The 22,006-nt window shown below is 57.3% G+C and overlaps 2 protein-coding genes and 1 long non-coding RNA gene across 4 annotated transcripts in view; 2 read left to right on the top strand and 1 right to left on the bottom strand.

The window, feature by feature from the left end:
• HIP1R (huntingtin interacting protein 1 related) overlaps nucleotides 1-1,367 on the top strand; it is a 29,217-nt gene extending 27,850 nt beyond the window's left edge. For both annotated transcript variants that reach the window (XM_006103817.3, XM_023745043.1), the window contains one exon: nucleotides 164-1,367. In XM_006103817.3, the coding sequence (XP_006103879.1) occupies nucleotides 164-211 (48 nt within the window). In that variant the 3' untranslated portion in view covers nucleotides 212-1,367. The remainder of the gene's footprint in view (nucleotides 1-163) is intronic.
• A 1,520-nt stretch (nucleotides 1,368-2,887) lies between these two features.
• LOC111823493 lies at nucleotides 2,888-4,647 on the top strand. Its single transcript, XR_002826506.1, has 2 exons — nucleotides 2,888-3,157; nucleotides 3,645-4,647. It is a non-coding gene; the product is annotated as an uncharacterized LOC111823493 (long non-coding RNA).
• VPS37B (VPS37B, ESCRT-I subunit) lies at nucleotides 3,895-15,862 on the bottom strand. The gene is given in 5 exon segments (XM_006110105.3): nucleotides 3,895-5,683; nucleotides 6,380-6,462; nucleotides 7,371-7,542; nucleotides 15,759-15,824; nucleotides 15,827-15,862. Coding segments are annotated over 5 exon segments (771 nt in total). The 5' UTR covers nucleotides 15,848-15,862; the 3' UTR covers nucleotides 3,895-5,254.
• Nucleotides 15,863-22,006: the final 6,144 nt, after the last annotated feature.

The raw sequence follows: 22,006 nt of genomic DNA, 5'->3' as shown, positions 1-22,006 counted from the left end.
GAAAACCCTGACCAGCAGGAGCAAATGCTGACCCAGCAACATGGGGAGCTCGGCTCACTCCAGAGGAAGATGCAGGGGGCTGAGGAGACAAGGATGCAGGGGGCCTGGCTGGTTATGCACCCCTTGCAATGTCAAGTGAGCACCTCCCCTTTGACCCCTGCAGCTGGACAAAAAGGATGGCGTCTGCCCTGCTCAACTCATGAACTCCTAGGCTCCGAGGGGTCCAGCGGGAGCCTGACAGGCGGCCTGGGCCTCACGTGGCTACCGTGACTCGGCTAAGGAGGCACTGAGGGGCGCGGCACGCACACCAGGTGGCCGGGCCTGCCCACGGCCTGGGTCAGTGTCCGAGAGGCCCCAGCCCTTGCTGAGCCCCTGGATCTGGGCCGAGCGGGGCTGACAGGGCAGTTCTCCTGGATGTGAGTTACCTACCTGCCACGGGACCAAGAGCATCCAGGCTCAGCAGGCTGGAGCCACGGTTCAGGAAATACACAGACATTTGTATGTTCCCAGCTAGAGCTTTTCCTTGTGAGTTTGTATTCGGCGCGCTGGGAGCAGGGCCATGGGGGTGGGGTGGGCAGGGCCTCCCCTGCCTTTTGGACTCGAGTTCTGAGGTGAGAGGTGAGCAGAACACAGTGCTGGCTGTCGGGACTGCGTGAGTCTCCCTGGGTTTTGGTCTCTGGGACACTGATTCCATGGAGATGGGACTTAGGCAAAGCAGGACTGGGACAGTGCCCTTTCTCCTCAGGCCTCGCTCTCGGGCACCAGTGATGGGGGTGCTGAGGAGGACGTGGTCTGGGGGGAGAGGCGGGCCGGGTTCTGCCGTGGGCCAGGCAGGGCTGACAGCCCCATGCCTGCTGGGCACAGGTGCTGCCCTCGCTCCTGGAGTCTGTTCCCGCTGAAATCCGGTGGCCGCCCACTTCCTGTTTTTCATTCCTCTCTGGCTGCCCCTGCCCTGGAGGCCCAGCTCTGGGCTCTGCCCACTGCCCACCTCCACCTCCCGGGCCATGAGGTTTCCAGCTCAGCCAGAAAGCCCAGAACCATAGCCCTGCCGCCATCCTCCGGACCAAGGGAGCCTCGTGCTCCACAGAAGAGGGCAGCCCCACTCCGCCCGGTGCTGAAGCCCAGCGTGGCCTCCCTGCCCGCTGAAGGAGGACTCGGAAGAACTGCATTGCTGAGACGCCCTTGGGGAGTGGTTGGGTGGGGTGGGGCCCTGGCTGGGGGGAGGGGACCGGCCCTGCGAGGACCACCCCCTGCGTCCAGTACCCACTGTGTCGGGATGAGCACAAGGATCCAGTTCTGGGCTTAGAGTTCAGTGTTTCCTTGGATTGGGGTCCAATTGGCAATAAAATGCACTTTGACTGTGGTCACTGTTGCCCCAGTGAGGGGCTGCGCCCGGGCTGTTTATTTCTCGGGGGCCAGGAGCTGGGTTGGGACTCGCTTAGTTTCTGCAGGTGACAGCGGCATTGCAACCACAGCAACCCTGGCTGGTGCTGCTGCTTCTGCCAGGTGTCACTGAGGTGGTTTCTCCGGGAAGTTTACGAGTGGAGGCCCGGACGCCTGTGTGGTGAGTGGTGGTTTAGGGCTTTTCTCCACGGCCCCCAGGCCACATCCAAGGCAGGTCCCCAGCCCCCGTGGCTCTTGATCCCCTCCCCCCAGCACACAGCTGGTTCCCAGGCGGGCACTGGGGAGAGGGAAGGCTCCTGGCTGCCTGCCTTGGCCTCAGATCAAGCATCTGGAACAAAAGGACAGTGCCGGTCGGGGGAGGGGGTGGAGGAAAGGTCAAGGTGGCTCCTGCCCAGCTGGCAGAACTCCCACCGTGTCCTCAGACATGCGTCCACTCCTGTCCCCAGGGTGACTGAGGTCCAGGTGGGTCACTGCTTTGGAAACTGGTCTCTGTAAACAGGGAGGGGCCCCTGCCTGTGCTTTTGTATGGTTGTTTTGCTTTGGCAAAAAAAAATTTACTGAGCACCTTGCTGTGCCAAACAGCATGCCAGGTACTGGAGATACAGCAACAAAGAAAGACCTCCATCTCACGGAGCTTGTCTGGCAAGGAGGGGAGGGTACCCTGGTGAGGGGACATTTCTGAGGGTGTACGTACGGCTGCCTCACTGGACAGCTGTGGATTCGTGTGAATCCCCGTTGTGCCTCCTCCAGCCTCGTGTCCGGAATGGAGACGGGGAGTCTGTCTTCCTGTATAAGATGCAGACTCACAGCACCCACGGGTGGGAGTGCTGAGGGCTTGGAAGATAATGCGTGTAACTGCTTATGGCTGCCTGGCACACATGGCACCCTCAGGAGATGTTAGCAAGACGAGCAGTAACAGACAAACGTGTTTTCAAATGGATGAATGAAAAAGTTACTTTAATGGAAGAATTGCTCTGTCCTGTTGTCATGTTGTATTCATAGCACTACTCTCTAGGAAGCATATTACTGATTTGTTCATTTACATGATTGTTGTCCGTTTACTTTGCAAGAACTGGAGTCCATGAAGGCGGTCTTTTGTGGTTGTTTTTAATGTGCCTAGGTATCTTGACAAGCACCTACCTGATCAGTACTGTATCTTCATTGAACTTATTGGAGTGATTGGCTAATGAAATTGTATAGGTTTCAGTGTATAACTGTATAATACACCATTTGTATATTGTGTTGTGTTCACCACCCCAAGTCGAGTTTCCTCCCATCACCATCCCCCTTTACCCCTTCTATCTCCTCCCCCCACCTTTCATCTGTAATCACCATATTGTTGTCTGTATCTATGAGGTGTTTTTTCTTCTTCTTGCCTAATCCCTTCACCTTTATCACCCAGCCCCCAAACTCCCTGCCCCTCTGACAGCTGTCAGTCTGTTCTCTGTATCTATGAGTGTTTCTTTGTTAGTTCATTTTGGTCATTAGATTCCACATATGAGTGACATCACATGGTGCTTGTCTTTCTCTGACTGGCTTATGTCACTTAGCATAATACTCTCCAGGCCCATCCACGCTGTTGCAAAAGGTAAGATTTTTTTCTTTTTCACGGCCAATGCCTGTTCTTATTCATAAGGGACACAGCTTGAGAAGACTAAAGCGGATTGTTCTCTCACCCAGTGCACCCCAGTGAACATCGGTGCAAGTCGACTACACTTGAACTGGAGACCCCGAATGAGAAGCCTTGGGTCAGGTACTGTCCCGCCTGCCACCCCCCGCCCCCTTCTCGTGAGCCAAGGGGCCCAGCGGGCAGGAGAGGACCAGACAAGGCTGGGTGAGGAGCCACACCCATGCCCGGGCCAGCGCCTGCAGTGGGGTGGACTGGATTCTGTCTGTAAGCTTGGAGCCACTGGGAAAGAGAAACTATTAGATACAAATTCTTTTTAAAAAAGGAATTGCTTTCTCAGGAAAACCCCAGCGCACAGTGCCACACGGGGAATGGTGTCTGTTTAGGAGCCGGCGGGGGGCGAGCTTGCTCAGGCTGCTGTGGGGCTCCTTGTACCCACCCACTGAGAGTCCCTCCCAGGGCATCAGGCTCGTCCGCAGACAGGGACAGCGGGCAGTGAGGGTCCCAGGCATGGCTCAGCCTTTGGCGGGGGCGGGGGGAGATCCCCAGAGCAGAATGTCAGCCACTGACTTCTGTCATTTGAAACAAGCAGGAATGTTTTTGTTTCCATCAGGTGGGCAGCAGCCGGGGCCGCGTCCACTGAGACCGGCGAGGACCCTGCTTCTCTCTGCCCTTCGCTGATGGCTGTGAGAATTCCTGATTCAAAACAGGACAAGGGCTCTGCCTCAGGGCCAGGGCCCTGGACGAGGCGGCTGTGGCCGCCGTCTCGGTGGCTTTCATTTTTAACTTCAGCGACACACCAGTCAGCTTCACTGATGTTCTAGAACCAAACATCACACACAGGTAAATAAGTGACAGGACTGTTAGTAACAATTCTCTATTTATTAAAAAGGGTCCCACGGCCTCACCACAGCTCAGACATGGCCCCGGAGTAATGGCGTGGCCGGCCTGGCAGCCCCTTCGCCACATCCACACGGAGCCCATGTCAGCTGCGTCCTGCTCGGCGGCAGAGGTATGGGGTGGGTGGCACTGCTCTCAGGGTTCACAGAACATGGCAGGCGCCCCTGACTGGCATGGCAGCAAATGGTCCTATACAGCTCTGTTTCTCTGAAAACAGGTACAATACAGTAGAGTTCAAGTCCAGGAGAACTGTGTGGACACTGAGTACAAAGGTGGTGGCCTCACCCGTGGCCACTGGGACAGACTGTCTGAGCTTCGGCAGCAGCCAGGAGTTCCCCACCTGAGCACCTGGCCTGTTTGTCCACAGGTAGGTGGTGACACACCCCCCACCTCGGAATTCAGCACGTGTGGCACCTATAGCCGAGAACCTGGAGGGGCAGGAAGAGTGTCCTAGCTTGGCACCCTCTCTTCCCAGGGCCCAGCCAGAGGCTGAGAATATTGGCTAAGAGGACCCTGGTTCAGGGCACGAACTTCTTACAACACAGTGTGAAGTGCCCTTCCTGAAGGCAGCTGGGGGCTGCAGCCACCCCATGGCCTGGGGCAGCCCCCATGGCACCGGTGAAGCTGTGCACCCGCCGCCTGTAACAGGATTCATGTCACCTACACTTCCATCTGCTCAAAACAATGTGCATTTTTTATAAAGTTTCCCTGAATGGTTTTGTGTCAAAAAGTTTTCTTCCCCAATATAAAACAGGAAATTTACACACGTAGTAAAAATATTGGAGTATTTCTTCATAGAAACCCTGGGACCGGCTGAGGGGGGGGTGGGGGGAGCTGGGAGGACAGCGATGTGCAAAGTCCAGCTCCGCCCACCTCACTGAGCAGTGAGCCAAGTGCAAACCTGCGAGATGGCTTTGAAGGACTGAGGTTTTGGAGGAGTGGGGAGCTGTCACCCCACAGACTCAGTGAGCACCTTCTAGGGCTGGCCCCTCGGCCGACCCTCACTGGGCTGGGACAGGCTGGGACAAACTGTCGTGAAAATAAAGCAGAAACCAGGAACCATGCTGACCGCAAAAGCTGCGACGGGAGGACCATGATTCTAAAGGGGAGGGAGGGCAGCTTCCCCAGGTTCGTGAGCTCACAACACAAACCGCACGAGAATGGAGACTGCAAACTGGCACCAGCACGAACCAGGGCCCCACACTACTCACCCCACCTAGTGCTCACAGCAGACGCCACTGGGCCCTGGGCCTCGCTCCCTCCCAAGTGTGGGCCCGGCCAGCAGGCTGGCGCGAGTCTCCCAGGACGGATGGACGGGGACCCTCACTGCAGGATGAAGCCTGGCTGGTGAGGCAGCCGGGGCGGGGGTCTCTGGGGGAGAGGTGGTGGGTATGGCGACACAAACTGCGCGGGGAGGCCCATGCGGGGGGGCAGGGGAGGGTACAGCGGGGCCTGTGCTGAGCCCATGGCAGCAGTAAACGGCGTGGCTAAGCGTCCTGCAGGCACAGGGGGCGGGATGCGCCGAGGCATGACGGAGGGGGGCCCGCTGGCCTCCGGGGCGGCGGGCACTGGCTCGGGCACCCTGGACGACAGTGGGGCCGGAGCCTGCGGGAGTCTCTGCCCCTTTAGCACCATCTCCTGCAGCTTCTCGATCTTCACTCTCCGCACGTGGGCCAGTTTCCGCTGGCTCTGGTAGACGTCGATGAAAGAGTCCAGAGGCAGCTCTCCCTCAAGAAACTTCTCTGCCATGTCCTGAAAGCAGCAGGGGACACGGTCACAGGGACAGCCCAGCCCTGGGGGGAGGACTCTCCCTCCACCACCCAGTGGGCTCGGAGAGGCACCCCAGCTTCCTCCCAACTAGGACCCTCCGGTCACCACAGCCCCATCTACCACAGCTCCGCACGGCAGGCCTGGCTGACCCCGCGGGCCCACCTCCCAACCACAAGCTGGACGGCAGCAGGCTGGGGAGAGCCGGCCTCAGGATGCAGGGGGCCCCTCGGCCGAGAGGACAGCACCGTGCCCAGTTCCAACCCTCTCCTAGGCCAGCCCGAGCCGTCCGCTCCCTCCACTGGCTGCATCCTGACACACGTGGGCTCAGCAGGACCGAAGCTAGCTTGTGCCCACCGGGGTCCCACCTGGACCCCTACGCCAGCCTCGCAGCTACAACTGTCCCCAGACTCATCTCCTCGCTTAGTGAGGCTCCAGCCTCCAGTGCTCGGCTGCGTCCCGTGGGCACTTCTCACCTACTGACTCAGAGCAGATGGCACCCCAGCGCCCATGAGACCCTCGCTAAGTCAGCACAACAGGCACCCCTCACTTGACCCCACTCCCTGCTGCACCCCCAGCCCAGGCCACTCGGTTCAGGAGCAGCCTGGGAGGCGCCACCTCCTGGCCTCGGGTGTGGTGCTCGTCCCCGAGGGAACTGGGCCAGGGACACTGGCTGTTTACCTCCGTGTCTTCCTCAATCTTGGCTCCTTCGGCCTGAAGAAGTGCTAACAGGGTCTCCAAGGAAGCACTGCTGGGCTGTCTGTCTGGAAGAAGCCAGAGGCAGGGTGAGCAGGGGGCTGACCCTCGGAAATCACAGGGCCCCAGCCTCACAACCACGCTCCCCACACCCCTCCCACTCCCCCTTCAAAGCACGAGCATTGTAGCCAGAAAGGCGACAGCAGTCACACTGCTGAGGACTCTCCAGGAAGTGAGACTAAATCCGAGGACAGGTGCACCTCGCCCCAGAGCCCAGGTCCCTCTGCCCCTCGGAGGACTGGGACTGATACTGAGCACGCGACTCGCTCCACACTCCCCGTGCGACATCGCACTTCCTGCCTGCCACCCTGTGGAGCCCGTCACCGTACAGTGGACATGCAGATGGTCCCCAAGTCCAGCTAACAGTAAAGCCACAGCCTCCAAGCCACATCAACACCCACTTGGGGGTCGGCACGCCCGGGGTGGGGTGTGCGTGTCTGTCACGCCCAGGGGCCGCGCAGTCTGCATCCTCACGCACGGGGCACGCGGCCGCTTCCCTGTCACTGTCCGGCTAGGTGTGTTCTGGTCCATTTTTACCGAAGTTATGGAGACAGTGGGGGGACCAGGCTATCCGATGCCCCTGTGACCTCCACGGGGGTGGTTTTTAACCTCCTAACCGAGAAGTCTCCCTGAAACCTACCCAAAGCTCCCAGGACTCTATTCTGTTCCCACCTCCTCTCGTCATGGCTGGAAATTAAAGTGAGACATTAAAATGCAACGTCCCGGTGACGATCATTCCAACACTAACTCTGAGGGCCTAACCGCACAGGTGACGCAGCGGAGCCTCACGGTTCAGACACTCCCCAGGTCGCCTCTTCCTCCAAGGTCTCCCCAGAAGAACACTGCTCTCCCGGCCGCAGCAGCTGGGAAAGGGCTCCCAACTCCACTCCTGACCGATCCGATGGCCCCGAGTTACCTAGCTGGGTCTTCTTGATCTGGTAGGCTTCGAACAGCACCTGCAGCTCCTGGTATTTCTGGGTCAAGCACGCCTTCCGCGCGTCCAGCTGGGGCTGGTACAGGAGGTTCCCCTCGGCCAGGCTCCGGTTGCTGGCGAGCGTCATTTCTTTGTTAAGCTGGACGTTCTGTGTCTGCAGGGAACACGCAGGACGGTGAGAACCCAAGCGTGTTAGTTCCCGGCCGGCCCCTCGGCATCTAGTGTGGATGCTGCTTCCCGTTCTTAAAGAGCAAGCCACCTCCCTCCCCGCGAGCGTGCGGGCGGGCTCTGTCCCCCACCCGCTCCGCAGTGGCTGTGCTGCCTGGAACGCCTTACTCCTCCCGGGAGGAGACAGGTTTTTTCAGACCAAGTGTCTGCTGCTCCAGGGGAGGTTAAAGAATCACTATCGGAGGGGCCAGCGGGCGACATCATGACCCATGACCTTCAGGCCTGGGGCCCTGGGGAGGCGGTTGGTGCCCCTGAGCCTGCTCCCCTCGCTCCCACCCCGCCCACCGCAGCTCCCCCGCTGCTGGTCACCATCAGTTGAGCGGACCCTGAGCTGGGAGGGGACTGTTTGCCCCACAGGGGTTTCCTTCTGCCCTCTCCTTCCTCTTGGGAGGTGAGGGGGGGATGGAGGGTGGTCCCTCCTGCTCTAGTTTCCTTCCACCCACCGCAACCCGCTTTCTGGACCTGAGGTTCAGCAGCACGCGGTCCACACTATTTGCCCGTTCTCTCCCTCAAGCCTGTGCCAGTCCTCTCTGCTCCCTGCACACCACCCCCTTCCGCCCCCACCCCCATCTATTTTCACTACTTCCTTCCTCTCCACAGTCACAGGGTAGGGCCCTGGCTGTGCTGCCGCCACTGCCCCCCTCGAGCCACTGCCCCCCTCGAGCCATGCCCACCGGAGGCGCACTCACTGACGTGTGTGCACGCACACATGCAGAAGAGCACACGCACAACTTGGTGGAGTAAGAGAACAAAGACGAGGCCCATCGCCCCACGCCTGCAGCAGGACACACACAGATGAAGGGCCCCGGGCCCTGAAGAGTGGGCGCAGCTTAACAGATCAAAGGGAGAGACGCCTCCGGCTCAGCACTAGGAACCTACAGCAGGAACCTCCCCTTTCTTGCTGCTGCGAGCCAGGCCTGGGGGCCTCGGAACGGACTCAGGCACCACGGGCCCAGCAGGGCCCAGCGGCTCCCTCTGCCCCAACCCACAGAGCGCAGGCCACACGGGCGATGTCCTGAGGTCTTCCCTCCGACTGCTGAGCATTTCAAAGAATAAACAAAGAAAAACAAATACACCACCAAACAGCCGCTCTGAGAAACAGCGCGGCAATTCCTTTCAACACTAAACATGCAAATGCCATGCGGCCCGGAAACTGCACGCCGGCAGCCACGCTCGGTCACGGTGCCGCTACTCGCAATGGGCACTGAGTGTGTTCTGGCGCCCCGTCTGCCCGGCTGGAACACGAACGCCACGGCAACCTCTCGTCACCTCCGGCAGGCCAGCGCCCAGCACGCGTCAGCTCGGCCACCTTCTTCTCGCAGGGTCAGAGTCAGGTCAAAGTCACTTCTACGCGCCTGGAAGTCCCAGGGGAGGGGAACACAGGAAGCAACAGGCTAGCAGCAAAAGGCAGTTCGTCTGCACAAAGAAGAGGGCAAAGCCACCGGCCAGCAGAGGAGGCCCACCGAGCGAGCTGTGATTTTTTAGATCCTTCGGGCGTTCATGTTTTTACATTTAAACAAACCAGTGACTTCTAAGTGGCCGCCAGCCCACACCCACAGCCTCTCCAGGTGGACACGGTTACGGTTGCGGTGGCGGGAGCTTCTTTCTAAGCAGCTGACGAAGCTCTTCCCACACCCGGGCCCCACAGCAGAGCTCGGGCCGCTCAACGCGACGCAGAAAGACACCTTCCCCCTCAGTGTTCCTTCCCGTTGCTCCCGGGGAAACGGGAGGAAACAGCGGCGGTGCTGGTCGGGCAGCGCCCACGGCACTCGGCAGGTCCCGGGGCCGGGCCGGGTGACAGCCCGACTCCCGATCCCAGCCGCGCTGCTGTGGCCGCTCGCTCTGTACAGGAACCTGAGACCCCGTGGAGGGGCCACCGCGCTTCAGGAGCCGTGGTGCCGAGCCAGCAGACGCCTGAAATTGAAAACTGTCGCCAACCCTTGATGGTTCTCATGATCCTTTTTCTTAACCAGAGAGCAATCTTTTCAGGAAATAATCTCGCTGTGGTAGGAAGCATTTTTATCGCTGTGCTCGGTTTCACTGCAGTTCCCCTTTCTGCTCACGATGGGAGGAAAATGAGCTGCCGAAGCAGCACTTACAGCAGGACCCGACGGCCGGGAGCTATCTGCCCATCTGTCTCCCCTGAGCAGCGCTGGCTGAATGAGTGTCCCCCCAAAGTCAACGGCGACCTCTGGACTGTGTGACCTTGTTACTTTCTCTTTTCTGTTTGTATATAATAAACGTACAAATTTACTGAAAATTTTATTTTTTAATTAACAGTAAACAAACCTGGCCCAGCCAGCGTGGCTCAGTGGTTGAGCCGCGACCTAGGAACCAGGAGGTCATGGTTCGATGCCCAGGTTGCAGGCTTGATCCCCAATGGAGGGCGTACAAGAGGCAGCTGATGGATGATTCTCTCATCATTAATGTCTCTTTCTCCATCTCCCTTCCTCTATGAAATCAATAAAAATATATTTTAAAAATAAAAATAAATCTGTTGGGTGTTGGCAGAGCCAGAGGGCAGAGGCAGCAGGGAAATCAGCTGTCTCTGTTTTAGAAAACAGGTGTTTGATTGTACTTGTCCAGGCGGAATGTCCAGCCCTTTCCCCCTGGGATGCTCCCAGCAATGACGGCGTTCCCGCAGAACGCACTTCCCACCTCAAACGCACTAGTCACTACTTACTTACTTGGTTGAAGGAATATGGCAGGAAATAAAGGTCAAAAAGCAAACAAATGTGAACTCCCCCTGAATGACACATGCAACGGTTACAAATGAGACGCGTGGGGACGGGAGAGGGACGCCTCCGCCCGCCGGCCGTCACCGGCTCAGAGGCTTGGGTCTGCAGAAGGCTCTGGGACGTGGGATTCTGATTGGCGCTGGCCGGTCGGCTGCCTCAGCTCTGAGAGTTGTGCCTTCCTAAACCTGCCCATTTCCAAGCTCACCCTTCCTATGACAACATGCTCGGGCAGTCCTCTGCGTCCCCTTGTAATACAGTCCTTACAGCAAAGTCAATGCTGCTACTGAGTTATGTTAGCGAATTTCAACAAACACACGGAAACGCTTGGTGGTGCTGGGAGTAAATGCTCAACACCCTGCTTAGTCCTGGAGACGTGGCTGCGGTGCTCACCCACCACCACCCCACAGCCCCACGGGCCGCACATTCTCACCCACGTGGCCTCCAAGGCACAGCTCTGTGGAGGTGGAACCCACATGCTCCACCCACAGGAAGTGTCTACTGCAGGGTGGTCAGCACACACCTTTGGTGTGAGTGCATTTGTACCGCAGTCCATTGTGCTTGTTCAGGTAACTGTTCATCATCAAAAATGGGGTGGGGTTGGAGGGGGGAGGCCTGAGGCATCACAGGTGCGCCTGGGGGGGGCTGCTGTGTCACAATGGAGTTTGTATTCCTGGGAGTGAGGGTGCTTGGAGTGGCTGAATGGCCCCCCACCCCCCAAAGATGTGTCCACATGCTCATCCCTGGATCGTGGGAGTATGGCCTTGTTTGGGAAAATGGTCTTTGCAGATGTGACTAAGTTAAGGGTCCGGAGACCAGATCTCCCTGGGTGATCGGAGTGGCCCTGAATCAGCCACGTGTATCCTCGTAAGAGACACACAGACGAGGCAGACGCAGAGGGGCCACGTGCAGATGAGGCAGAGACTGCAGCAACGAGGCCACAAGCCGGGGAGCCGCGGCCAGCAGAGGCCAGGAGGGCAGGAGCACTCCCCGGGAGCCTCCAGGGGGAGTGTGGGCACCAGTTGCAGACCTCAGGCCTCTGGAACTGGGAGAATCGCTTTCTTGTTTTAAGCCAGGGATGGGGAACCCTTTTCCTGGATATTTATAACATCACTCGAGGGCCATACACATTACCAGCTTAAAAAGTAGCCTGCTGTATTTGGTTAAGCATTTAATTAACTCACCCCTAATGCCTTCGCAGGGCCAAGTGATTTCAGGGGCCTTATATGGCCCGCAGGCCGGACATGCCCTACCCGTTTTAAGCCACCAAATTTGTAGTCCCTTGTTGTGGCAGCCCCAGGGCACTGACACGGTGTTGGCATGTCTGTCTCCATCCTGCTCTGTGCCCCAGGGGCCAACTGGCTGAGCTGGGCACGGGGACCAGTTCAACAGGCCCCTTGCCTTCTAGTTCTTGCTGGACTTGGCGATGGGGACTGAGGATGGGGTTCTCTGGGTCCCCTCCCTATGGGGTGACTGTAGGCGGCCAGACCCATCTCCCCATTCAAAGCAGCCCTCTCTCCCTCTCTGTTCTCTCTACCCCTGGAGTCTGGAGGCAACACACACCCGAGGCCAGGCCTGCCCCGGCCCTGGGGTCTACGCCCAGGTCTCCTGGTGAAGCAGCCTTTAGGACTCGCCTCTCAAGTCGCTGAGCTGGGGGCCGTCTTGGCTGACGTAACTAGAAGGGCTTTCCCGGTGAAATAAAATGACATGGGGGCTCACACGCCCCCTTAAGGGAATCGAGTCGCTCACTCCAAGGCCCAGAACTGGCCAACAGGCCTATCACTAAACACTCCTCAGCCTAATCTGCAGGGATCAGGACCTCAGGCCTCAGGCCACTGTCGTTACCTGTTAACTTGTTAAACTGCTCCGGAGATTAGCTTCCTAAATGTTTACCATACACTGTTCCACAGCAGCACCACAGATACACCATCACTATACACCCCCCGCTGGGGGCTGGGAAATGGCTTTCCTCGCTCACACGGCAGAGCCTGGTTTGGCAGTGAACCGGAAAGGGAAGCATTAGGATGATGCGGTGACTGCCCTAAAGCAAACGCCCGCCAAGGCAGAGAAAGGAGACAACTGGACGCGAGCCGGCCTCACACGGTCACACCATCCTCGGTGGCAGGACTCGGCCCCCTGCCTTTGGAGCATGCCAGGACCACGGGAGAGCCAGGCTGTGACGACGGCAGCCTCGCTGCCCCCGAAACTCTCACACCCGTTAAAAACTCACGAACTCCAGGAAACACGTATGGAGCACCTCTCCGTGCCCGGCTCTGGGGAGGCGGCAGCCAGAACCCAGCAGGCCCTCACGACCGTCCACGGAGACAGGCCCGTGGGCTGCGTGGCACTCACCCTGCACTGCAGCCCCCGCCCGCCCCCAACACAGACTGCATCTGCTCTTCCCATGAAAGGCCCGAAAGAGAAAACAAAATCAGAACAGATGCGAATTTAAAGATGTGAGTGAACGCGTCACCGGTGATGGGACAACCTCCACCTCAGCAGGATCGGCCAGCGCTCGCTGAGCACTCCCTGCAGGCCCGGCCCTGCACCCCCTCTCCACGCATCACCTCCATCCCCTCTCGGAGGCGGAGGGCGGGACAGACCTGTCCCCCTTTCTCTCAGGAAGGAGGAGGTGCAACCTGAGCTTTCATGAGGAACAGGGGTGTCGTGAGGAAGCCCAGGGCTCCGACGCCACGCGTGAGGACGTCTCTCTCGACGTAAATTACGCTGGGAAAGCTGCTCTCTGCCACTGACGGTCCAGTCTACTATCACTTCCCTGTGTTCAAGTCCCAGGAATGGCCTGCGTTTCACTGCTATTTATCTCTGATTTAGCTTTTCATTGCGGATATTGTCAAGCAAAGAGCAGAGCGGAGGGAGACGTGTTAGGAGTCCGTGGACCTTCCCCAGGTGGACAGGCAGCACCATTCCCAAGCTCGCTTCGGGGCTTAAAGCAAATCTCAGCCACCTGATCACTGCAGCCTTAAAGTCTTTAATATGTATCCCTGATGGGCAAGGACTATAATTCTCACTACAGGCCTCAATCACACTTCCTAAAGTTAACAGTAATTATTTAATTTCATCTTCTGTGCGTGTGGACTGGAATTCTTCTGTAGAGAGCTTTTTGCCTCCTCTGTTTGAGTATCTGGAATGGTTTCTATAGGAAAACCAGGATAAATGTTTTGTTGTTAATCCTCACCTGAAGATATTCTTCCACTGATTTTTAGAGAGAGTGGAAGGGAAGGGGAGAGACAGAGAGAGAAACATCAATATGAGAGAGACACATCAATTGGTTGCCTTTGCACATGCCCTGACCAGGGCTGGGGATCGAGCCCGCAGCTGAGGTACATGCCCTTGACTGGAATTGCACCCAGGACCCTTGAGTCCACAGGCCAATGCTCTTTCCACTGAGCCAAACTGGCCAGGGCTAAAGAGCAGGATAACTGCTTGATTCTGCCCTCCCCTCCCCGTTATAACCCATGTTTAGTAGATTGATTCAATGCTCAAGCAACCTTGAAAAATGACCAATAAGCTTTCTGGAGGGTAGTCCCTCATTTTTCTGATGCTCAAAGTCCATAGCCAAGCAGGCGGGGGTGGGGCACTCCAACTTGGCCAGCAGCTGACCCTGGGGCTGACAGTTCTCTGCCCTCTGTGTGGCCCCGACCCAGACTGGCCCTCCCTCGGAGACATACCGGTTCCTTTTGGATTTTGCTATTTTCCTCTCCAGATAACATAAACAGACAGTTCTCTATAACCCAGAGACGAAGGCGGAGACGAGCCTGGGCTCCTGCGGTTTTCCACGGCAGCACAGGTTGGGTTGCACGGGCTTTAAACTCCGCCGGCTCGCGGATTAGGTGATGAAAGGCTGGCAGGCGTGCGCCAGCTTAACCTCGTCTCCTTCATTGTGCTGCACCTGCTCGAGCTCGCCAGTTACTTCAGGGTCAGTTCCAGCAGCAGCACCTGCACTGTGAGTGTGGCCTTGGATGCTAAAGGTCAGGGTATTAGAAAGCCCAAATTCCTCCCCCATTCCGTGAAAACACCTGTCGGGGGAGCTCATCTCCCCGCGGCTTCCAGGTGGAGCCTGTGCCTCAAGCCTGCAATGCCCAGAGCTGCGTGCTACCCACACGCCCGCGGTGCTTCCCAAGCGTTCCTTGAGTTTTCATGAAAAAAAAAAAAAAAAAAGAACAAACCCTCAGTGGCTGCAGAGTCGGACTGTGCAACATGTTACCAAGGTGAAAGATCTGGAAAAATACAAAAATACAGCGAGAGCGCCGCAAGCACGATGAAACGGCCCTAAAAGACAGCAACCTCGTGGGCGGTGTGAAACCATCCCGGACTGCAGCCTGCGCGGGGAAGGACTGTGCCAGCGGCTCATCCAATCTCCCACCAGAGCGACCCACGCGACAGACAGAACCGAGAGGCCGATGGGGACTGTTTTTGACTGAAGACCCGAAGTCCTGCTGGTTGAGACAGAACCGGCTGCCCTCAGAGAGCAGCAGGCCGTGGGGTGTCGCCTGGACCACCCCTCCGCGTGGGGCTGGCTCGAATCTGAAATCAGTGCGTCCCTCACTCTGAGGGCGAGTGACCACACAAAGGCAAAGGCTGGGCTTGAAAACCAATGGGCCGCCCCGGAAAGAGGCGGGTGGTCTCGGGCTCACACAACTGGACGGACGGCCTCCTAGTCCTGGCGGAACCGTATTCCGGGCGTTTCCCTGGAAGCCTCATTAGCTAATATTCAGAGAAAACAGCCCAAGCCCTGCCCCTTCCCGGATGATGTGGCTGTTACAGGTGTGCGGTTCCGAGAACTGTCCCAGCTGTGACTGTCACTGGAGACCAGCACTGACCTTCTAAGGCCTGGGGCTCTGGGCGGAGAAGAAGGTGGAGGAGGAGGAGGGGCAGGGCGAGGGGCAGGGCAGGAATGGGACACGCAACTGATCACAGGGAACCGCCTCATCCCAGGCTCCTCCAGGCCAGGGCTCCGCACGCCGGGCCCACCTGGCCACAGAGCCCGGTGTCAGCAGGGGGGCCAGGGAAGCCCCCGAGAGCCCTCACCCACGACCATCGACCATTGGAACCAGTTAGCTGCCGGCTCACCGAGCAGTTTGCCTGAAACAGGAAATCACTGAATAAACACAATTATAAAGACACCTGCCCCTTTTCTCCTTGGGAGGCGGGGGTGGGGACCGTCCGGCCCGCGGGCTGTAGGAGGCCCGAGAAATCATTTGGCCTGGCCCAGCCGAGGCATTCGGGGAGTTCATTAAATGTTTGGCCACAGACAGGCTACTTTTTGAGCTGATCGTTCTGTATGGCCCGCGAGTGATGTTAGAAACGTCCACGTGGCCCGTGGCCAGAAGAGGGCTCCCCACCCCTGGTTGGAGAAAAGGTCTCTTCCGAGAGAGAAAGCACCCACCAGCTCGAGTGATGGAAGTGCTTCCGCCCGGACGGCGGCCTTGCCGGCGGAGAGCTGCCAGGTACGGGGGACGGCAGGGCGAGCGCCATCTGGGATTCCCCGATTCCCCCCAAGCTGGCCTGCCCCTGGCTCTCCAGCTGCTTTCTCCTCGAGCAGCAGGCAGTGGGTGCTGCTCTGCGCCCACTTTTCCCTCTCTTCACGCCAGTGGCTCAGCAGCTGCCACAGGATTGAATGGAATCGTGGCACGGCTGTAACTGCCAAACCAGAACAACCGGTCTGAGAGCAAACACGCTCGACTCTGGGTAGAGATGCAGCTGCCTGGTGGGAGCAGAAATGCCTGCCACCCGGTCACGGTCATGGTCATTGGGGGTGGGGGGGGACACGCAATCAAGGGAACAGACAGGGCCAATCGCTGGCCTGCTTTAGTGCAAGGAGGTCAATTAATGACTTCTCCGTAATAAAAAATCCGCCCCCTCCTCCCCGCCCCCAAAGAAAGCCACTTAACGGAAGGCAATTTCGAAACCTGGTTTTTCTCAGTAGCAGTTTCTGGCCGGGACCAGCAGCCAAAGCAGCCGTGTGCGCGCAGAGCTCAGGGTGCGCCGGGGCCTCGACACAGGTGCAGCCAGCAGACGCCGCCCGCCCGGTGGGTCCTGGGTTTCTCGCTAAGGCTCTGCCCCCCCCCCACCCCCCCCTACCCCAACGAACTGTGCTCTGACATTCAAAGCGCAGTTTGACCCGCACGCACTTCCCGCCACCCGACTTGAGTTTCGAGTTTCGTTTAACAGATAACTTACTCTCACGTGCTTGAAATTACTCATCTTCTAGTCAATCTGAGAAAATGCTATTCTAAGAAGGGAATTTTATTTTTTAAGTCTGTGGCTAAAGAAGAAAGGGATGAATCAAAGGAGAACCAGCTATTCTACTTAAATTTCATAACCAAAAACAAAACAAAACACTTTGCAATTATATCTGATATAGGGAAGCAGATGTTCTAACTAAAAGTGGCTACTTAAGACTTATTTTCAAAAAATATTTTAATAGATTCATGTTCACCGATGTTAATTGTAATATAACATGATAGCAAAAAAAAAAAAAAAAGAGCAGCTAAATATCTAATAGTAAGGGAATGGTCACATAAATTAAGACATAGCCACACAGTGATGTATCATGTGACCATTAAAAACGTCATGGAAGCCCTGGCCGGTTTGGCTCAGTGGATAGAGTGTTGGCCTGAGGACTGAAGGGTCCCGGGTTCAGTTCCAGCCAAGGGCACGTGCCAGGGTTGCAGGCTCGATCCCCAGTGGGGGGCATGCAGGAGGCAGCCAATCAATGATTCTCTCTCATCATTGATGTTTCTATCTCTCTCCCTTTCCCTTCCTCTCTGAAATCAATAAAGAAATATATATATTTTTTAAATGTCATGGAAGAACATTCTGACAAAAAACTGCCCAGATACATTTTTTTTATAATTGATTTCAGAGAAGAAGGGAGAGGGGGAGATAGATCAATCAATGATGAGAGAGAATAACTGATCAGCTACCTCCTGCACACCCCCTACTGGGGATTGAGCCCACAACCCGGGCATGTGCCCAGACTGGGAACCGAACCATGACTTCCTGATTCATAGGTCGATGCTCAACCACTAGCCATTTTCTTATATTCTGGTAAGAAAATGCCCAGCGTATAACACAAAACAAACAGAAAAAGGTATATACATAATGATCCTGGCGGAGAAAGAAAAAAAACGTATAAAATGTCTGTTAACAGCCGAAACCGGTTTGGCTCAGTGGATAGAGCGTCGGCCTGCGGACTGAAGGGTCCCAGGTTCGATTCCGGTCAAGGGCATGTACCTGGGTTGCGGGCACATCCCCAGTGGGAGATTCGCGGGAGGCAGCTGATCGATGTTTCTCTCTCATCCATGTTTCTAACTCTCTATCTCTCTCCCTTCCTCTCTGTAAAATATCAAAATATATTTTTTAAAAAAAATGTCTGTTAACAGTCATCTCTGAGTGGTGCTATAACATGTAATTGTCTATTTTCCTCTCCAGTTTTCTGTATTTCAATTTCTGTTCTATAATAACACATAAAAAATGTTATTTTTAAAGATTTGGTCTGTTGGGATCAGAAATTTAAAATACTATATACTTCCCTGTGCACTGGTAGGGTCCCCAGCGGCTGCCGGACCCGCCCCCTGGTTGAGGACAATTTGCATACTATGCTTTTATTATATAGGAAATATATATGTATGTGTGTGTATGTATATTGTTATTGATTTCAGAGAGGAAGGGAGAGGGGGAGAGAGAGAGAAACATCAATGATGAAAGAAATATTGACTGACTGCCTCCTGCACGCCCACAACTGGGGATTGAGCCTGCAACTGGGGAATGTGCCCTTGACCGGAATCGAACCTGGGACCCTTCAGTCCGCAAGCCGATGCTCTATCCCAGTGGTTGGCAAACTCATTAGTCAACAGAGCCAAACATCAACAGTACAACTATTGAAATTTCTTTTGAGAGCCAAATATTTTAAACTATATAGGTAGGTACCTTGTTATTAACTTAATTAGGGTACTCCTAAGCTGGCCTTTGCTAAAGACGTCCTCAATCTGATTGAGGTACGTTCGCTGAGGTCGACCCTTCCAACTCTCCCATCCACACTCGTCTTGTATACTTGTTTCGTTCTATCTCCTTTCGTTCATCCTCTCTGTATGTCCAAACCATCTCCACATACCTTTCTCCATCCTCGACACTACATCTTCTTTCACTCCACAGCGTTCCCTAAAATTAACTTCATAAACTTTACTTAAAGGTTTAAGTCAACTTCGCACTGTACGTGCGCGCCCGCACGTCGTATTTTGTGGAAGAGCCACACTCAAGGGGCCAAAGAGCCGCATGTGGCTCGCGAGCCGCGGTTTGCCAGCCACTGCTCTATCCACTGAGCCAAACCGGCCAGGGCTTCCCTGCCTTTTTATCCGGAGAAGGCAGGGCGCCTCTGATGAGGCAGAACTGACCTTGCGCATGAATAACAAGTAACTAGGCACCATCTGTGATAAGCCCGTGCCGTGGGCTATGGAAGCAGATGGCGGCTTATCCCCTAAATAAGCACTTGCCACGCGTGCCCCTCAGGGAGCTTCCCTGGCAGGCGGACAAACAAAGCAAGACAAAGGGACACCCTCCGACCTCACCACCGCTCTGCTCTCCGCACCCGCTTACTAGGGAACCCCTTTAAGGAATCACCGTGAGCACCCACACAATCCGGCCTCCACGGGAAGCACGCCCCCAAGTGGCCCCAACCGCTGACCGCTCCCGGCTCCCGGGCACTTACTACCGCCACGCACCGGGCTCAGCAGTTCACAGAGCCCTGTCACCCACAGACAGCTCACAGGCGGTATCACAGTGCTCCCGTTTAAAGATAAGCAAACCGGCGCTTTGGGAGGTTCATCTGTGTCCATGGTTTCCTAGCAACCCAGGCCCGTCTTAACCACGAGGCTTACTAGCCGACCTTCCATTTTTCTGCAGCTTTTTATAATCTGGCTCCTCCTTTTCTATCACTTACTTCTTGGCGGTGTTCTGGCTTCTCCCGACAGCCCTTAAGAATCTGCCACTGGCGGATAAACCGCAGGGCTCAGGCCGTTCCCTGAACTGCGAGCAGAGCGAGACCGGCCGCGCTGGCGCCCAGGGAAAGCCGCCCACGTCGGGACTGGCCACCCAGAGGCCTTTTGATCCATCTTTTTCCGGCCTCGGACGGCTCTGCCTGCTTTCTGTCTGACCCCCACCCCCCGCCCATTGGCTGCCCACGTCCTCCAGGAACTGCCAGGGAGACCGCAGTGCCCGCTCAGGACTCCCAGGGCTCCCTCCGACGGGCGGGCCAGGCCCAGAGGCATGAGGCCACCTGTCTCTGCCTGCCCCTCCGCCTGTCCCCCCACCCAGCCCCGCCCTGGTCCCTGCTGCCCGCCCATGCCCTACGGAAGCCCTCTCCCTCCTGATCTGAGTAACCCATCCCGAGTCCCGGCTCAGGGGCACCTCCTCGGAAACCCTCCATGAGGTCTCCCCAGCCCAGACGCGCCGGGACTCCCTCCCGCCGGGCACGCCCGCATCACTACGGGGTCACACGCCACCGCTCTACCCTAAAGGGGGGGAGCTACTGGCTCAGCGGTTTCACGTCGTCCTCGACCTCAGCTGTGTCAGGTTAACGGACGTGCTGACTGGGGGCCACCCCAGCGCTGGGCCGCGGGTGGGAATGTAACCTCCAGGTGCCTTCGATAACCTTGGCCGTCACAAAAGACCTGATTTGGAAGCAGCATTAACCGCTGCTTGTACTGACACAGACTATCCACAGTCGGCCTTTCGCACCCCCTCTCTGGCACAGAAACCAAAGGCTCCCACAATCCCATGCTGCAGGGTAACCTGGTGATGACCACGCCACCCCACCTGTCTACCGCCTCCTTCCCCGTGAAGAAGCCCCACCGAGAACCTCCCTGCCCGGCACCCCTGGGTCAGACCGTCCTCCTGCCCACGATGGAAGCGGAGACCCCCACGGGCCCAGGAGATAAACCGCAGACTCCCAGCCGCACCCGAAATCACGCGTGTGAGCAGGGGCTGCCGCAGGGCCCGACAGACAGCCCTGTGTACCTGCCACCCCCCCTCCGCCGGCCCCAATCCTGTGGCCAAAGCCAAGTAAATAAGCCACCGCATTGGCTGAGCCCAGGAGCCCATCAGCTCCGCACGTGACGGAGGCCGACAGTCGGGTCTACTCCTGGTTCCTGTTCCGGACACTCAGCCGGCTGCCGGGCAGGCCCCGGACAGGAGGATGTCGGCCCGTCTGCGAAGGATGGTCACCGCCTGCTGATGCCACCTCCCTCCTCCTCCCAGCCCACTAATCCCTCCAGGCGACCTTTCAACCTCTGCCCGCTGATGCCACCTCCCTCCTCCTCCCAGCCCACTAATCCCTCCAGGCGACCTTTCAACCTTTTATATTCCCTGTGGTTGCAACGAGCACTGGGAGGAAGTTGGCCCCCAAATGCGGCCCCGAGACTCCCCACGTGCCAGCCGGACAGTGTGACTGCCCTGTGTGCCCACACTCAGGCTGGCGCGGGTCTGTGACCCCTCTCCCGCCCCGGCCGCTCTCTCCACTCGCTCAGCAGCCCTCGGCACTTCCTGCGGGCCAGGCAGCGTCTGGGTGCGAGGACAGGGATAAGCACGTCCCAGGCTCGTGGGGACACGGGGCAGGGACGGAGGGGGTGGGGAGAGCCCGAGGGTGAGGCTGCAGGGCCCCTCGGTGGGCAGGGGCGGGGGCGGGACACACCACCAGGGCACCGAGGTGGCAGGGAGCCCGCAGCCGGCCTGCGTCTCCTCTCCAGAACCCGAGCTCAAATCCAAGTTCTTCTCACCTGCCCTTCGGCGTCCCCCCGAGACCTGGTCTTCGGGAATGTCCCGGAGCCAACTGCCAATCCCGCCCACACACGGCTGCCAGGTTCATCCCCGAGCGCACCCCTGGGCTCCCGCCACCAAGCCCACACGCTGGCACCCTGCCCCGCCCGCCTCCCTGCCCGTCCTGTCTCTGCTCGTAGCAAATCTGATCTGGCAAAGGCGGACAGACGGCAACTCGCTGGTCATAAACCTGTCCCGGGCCTTCCTGCCACAGCTTCTTCCTGATCCCCCATTTCTGTCCGACTCACACCGCTCAGAGGCCTTTACAGCTCCTAACAAACACTGATCCTGGGGGGCGGGGGGAGGGTCATGCTTAGAAGAGCACAGATCCCCTTTCAACCGCGTGCAGCTCGGTGGCACTAGCCTAGCAGTCACCCTGCTGGGCACCCACCCACCCCCCCCTCCCCGCCTCTTTTCATCTTCCCAAGCGCAAACGCCCCTCGCTCTCTCTTGTTCTGTGCATGTTTGTGGACTTGGTTTCTTCTCCGAGTTACAGGGATCCTGCCCTGTTCACCTTTCTGTCCCGGATGATGCCCTGCACAGCCCGTGACCCACGCTGTGGACCTGAAACGGAACCTTCCGGAAATGGCAGCAAAAATACTGGGCCTTTGTTTCAGCAACGACAGACAGCTAACAGCAATTCACTGGGTGCTCCCCCTGTGCCGTGGGACCACGGTGAGCACCTTACAGGCCTAGCGCACTGAATCCCCCTGACCACCCTCTGCAGTCGGTTACTGGGTTAGTATCCCCGTTATTTTTAAAAATATGTATTTTTATTGATTTCAGAGAGGAGATAGAAACATCATGACAAGAGAGACT

Source organism: Myotis lucifugus, unplaced genomic scaffold (assembly GCF_000147115.1).
Source record: "Myotis lucifugus unplaced genomic scaffold, Myoluc2.0 scaffold_511, whole genome shotgun sequence".
Classification (NCBI taxonomy): Eukaryota; Metazoa; Chordata; class Mammalia; order Chiroptera; family Vespertilionidae; genus Myotis; species Myotis lucifugus.
This window is presented reverse-complemented; position numbering and strand designations above follow the sequence as displayed.